This window comes from Montipora foliosa, chromosome 1, assembly GCF_036669935.1.
Source record: "Montipora foliosa isolate CH-2021 chromosome 1, ASM3666993v2, whole genome shotgun sequence".
Lineage (NCBI taxonomy): Eukaryota > Metazoa > Cnidaria > Anthozoa > Scleractinia > Acroporidae > Montipora > Montipora foliosa.
Genome location: NC_090869.1, coordinates 3,266,210 through 3,268,709, shown reverse-complemented (window position 1 = coordinate 3,268,709; position 2,500 = coordinate 3,266,210). Strand labels below are relative to the sequence as shown.

General features: G+C 37.1%; 2 protein-coding genes across 2 annotated transcripts in view; one reads left to right on the top strand and one right to left on the bottom strand.

Moving 5' to 3' along the window:
- LOC137995198 (uncharacterized) overlaps nucleotides 1-278 on the bottom strand; it is a 7,374-nt gene extending 7,096 nt beyond the window's left edge. The window contains exon 1 of the mRNA XM_068840792.1: nucleotides 148-278. The gene's annotated coding sequence lies outside the window, so the exon portion shown is untranslated. The remainder of the gene's footprint in view (nucleotides 1-147) is intronic.
- Nucleotides 279-2,389: 2,111 nt separating this feature from the next.
- The window catches only part of LOC138008413 (uncharacterized), a 2,638-nt gene continuing 2,527 nt past the window's right edge, over nucleotides 2,390-2,500 (top strand). Inside the window, exon 1 of the mRNA XM_068855757.1 lies at nucleotides 2,390-2,500. This exon is cut by the window's right edge and continues 24 nt beyond it. Coding sequence (XP_068711858.1) covers nucleotides 2,390-2,500 — 111 coding nt within the window.

Sequence of the window (2,500 nt, the reverse complement as noted above, 5' to 3'; positions counted from 1 at the left end):
CGAGTGATTTAATTTTTTGACATCATTTTTGCCGTGACTCTTTTTCGAACCTTATGGAAAAATCTTAGATAAACGTCTTTTTTTTCAGTTTCATGAAAGAAACGTTCAGTTAAAACGTTTTAGTGAAGAATAAAAATCAAAGCTTACCCCTGAAAATTGCAACGTTACAATTTTGAAATGGTTGAGTAAACCTAGTGCAGGCTACAGGAAGGAGAGAGGGCAGTGTATTGTCACCTTCGACAAAAGTGAATGCTGTTGGAAAGAAATCTTGCAAAGGTGTCTTTTTGCCCAGCAGGTGAAAATAACACACAACCAAGCCATAAATTAAGACATCCTGTTATTTTAAAGATGTCACTGCCTTCACATTCTTAATTAACCGAAATAAACAATAATTATTATCAATATACGCGGCCAAATAGAAAATCGGCCTCTTCAAAACACACGCTCAGCGGGCCGCAAAAGACTGACAGCGGGCTGCTAATGCATTATCAGCCCTACAGCTGAGTGGGTCTTGCTTCAACTTTGTGATATGCCTATTATTTATAGACGATTTTACGCATTTTTTCGGTAATTTTAAATAAGTTCGCTGGACTGAGTTGATTCTTTAATAGCTTGTTCAATCAACACTTACATGATGACTTGAAGTGACTATGAATTCGTTATTCACTTAGCTTTTATTATTAAAACTCGCATTCTTGATATCATTTGGCCTTGTTTATTGATAATAATGATAATGACATGACTTTTTTCGGGAATATTGTTTATTTGCGCCCTTGTAGTGTCATTTGCGGCCCTCGGACCGCAAATGACACTACGCGGGCGCAAATAAACAATATTCCCGAGAAAAGTCATGTTATTCCCTTATTAACATTAATGAAATGATTGTATATTGAAGTGCGGGTTATATAAGTATGAGAGAACGTTCCTCGCACTTAACTGGACAATTTGAGCAATTGTCTCTTATAGGCAGCTAAGAAATTCAGGTGGCTCCATTGGGATTCGAATCCATGACCTCTGCGGTGCCAGTGCAGTACTTTACCAACTAAGCTATAAAGCGACACAGTTGAAAGCAGAAGTTAAACCAGGGACTACCAGGGACAAATTCAACCAATGGCCAGGATCCATGTCCTGAACCGGGGATCTCCGGATCTCAAGGCATGCGCCCTAACCACTGGGTTACACTGCCCCTCACAGTTGAGAGCAGATCATTTGTTAGGCTCATTTAGCTCCGTGAAGGACCCAAATGTGAGGCTTCATAGCTCAGTTGGCAGTGCATTGTACCGGCATCGCACTTTGAAATTTTCTATGCATGATCCAATATGTTCTGTATGATTAATAATGTATATGGTTGGATATAAATAACTGTCATGCTAGCTCCTAATTGTTTTTTGGCAACTTTTCACTTGTCTTTCGATTCTTAGTAAAGTGAAGTCGAAAACGCAGTTGTATTAGATTATTAGACATTAAACAGAACTACCCGAGTTGAGAGGAAAATTTCCGAGAAAGAATTGAGTTGAACTGATTGTAATCCACACTGCTTGCCAGAGGAAGTTAAAACTTGAAAAATATTCACCATCTGATAGAATATACATGAAAAAATTCTTTAAGTTGGCTACCTCATTGATAATCGCATCGTTCCAGCTGTTGTGCTCTACCTGAGATTAAACATTTCCAGCATTTTGTCTATGGCATCGGTTGTATGGCATATAGTTTGCAAATCCTTCTACAGTAGGAAGGCAACGATTCTACAGTAAGAAGGCAAAAACTGAAGACAGCCTGACAACTTGATTGATAAGGCTCATTAACTTAATATCGGAACGTTTTTCTCTTTATCCTATTGGATACGTAAAGGCAGAGAACTCGGTTAAATTACTTAGGTTAAATCAAATTGAGGTTGAAACTTCGAAAAATGAATCCGGCAAACCGCAATATTAATCGTCCCCCTGTGAAAATTGATTCAAAATTCGAAAACATTCTTTAACCTCTTTTCGAAATTAAAAATTTAGAAAAACGTTCCTAGCAATCGCTCAGCCAAAAAGTATTTAGATTTATCATATACCTTAGGATTTTTCTGTTGCCGAAAGCGTTTGTCTAACTTGATCGCAAACGCTAGGCTTCAGAGGTGTAACTTGTACAAGTATCTCATTTTTGAAAAACTTAAACAAGGAATAAGACCTTGAAAACAATTTTTTGTAACGAAATTAGAAAGCTTAGTCGAGTGATTTAATTTTTTGACGTCATTTTCGCCTTGACTCCATTTCGAACCTTATGGAAAGATTTTAGTTAAACGTGTTTTTTCAGTTCAATGAAAAAAACGGTCAGTTAAAACGTTTTATAGAAGAATAAAAATCAAAGCTTACCCCTGAAAATTACAATTTTGAATTTTGAAATGGTTACAATTTTGAAATGGTTGAGTAACCCAAGTGCAGGCTACAGGAAGGATAGTGGGCAGTGTATTGTCACCTTCGACAAAAGTGAATGCTGTTGGAAAGAAATCTTG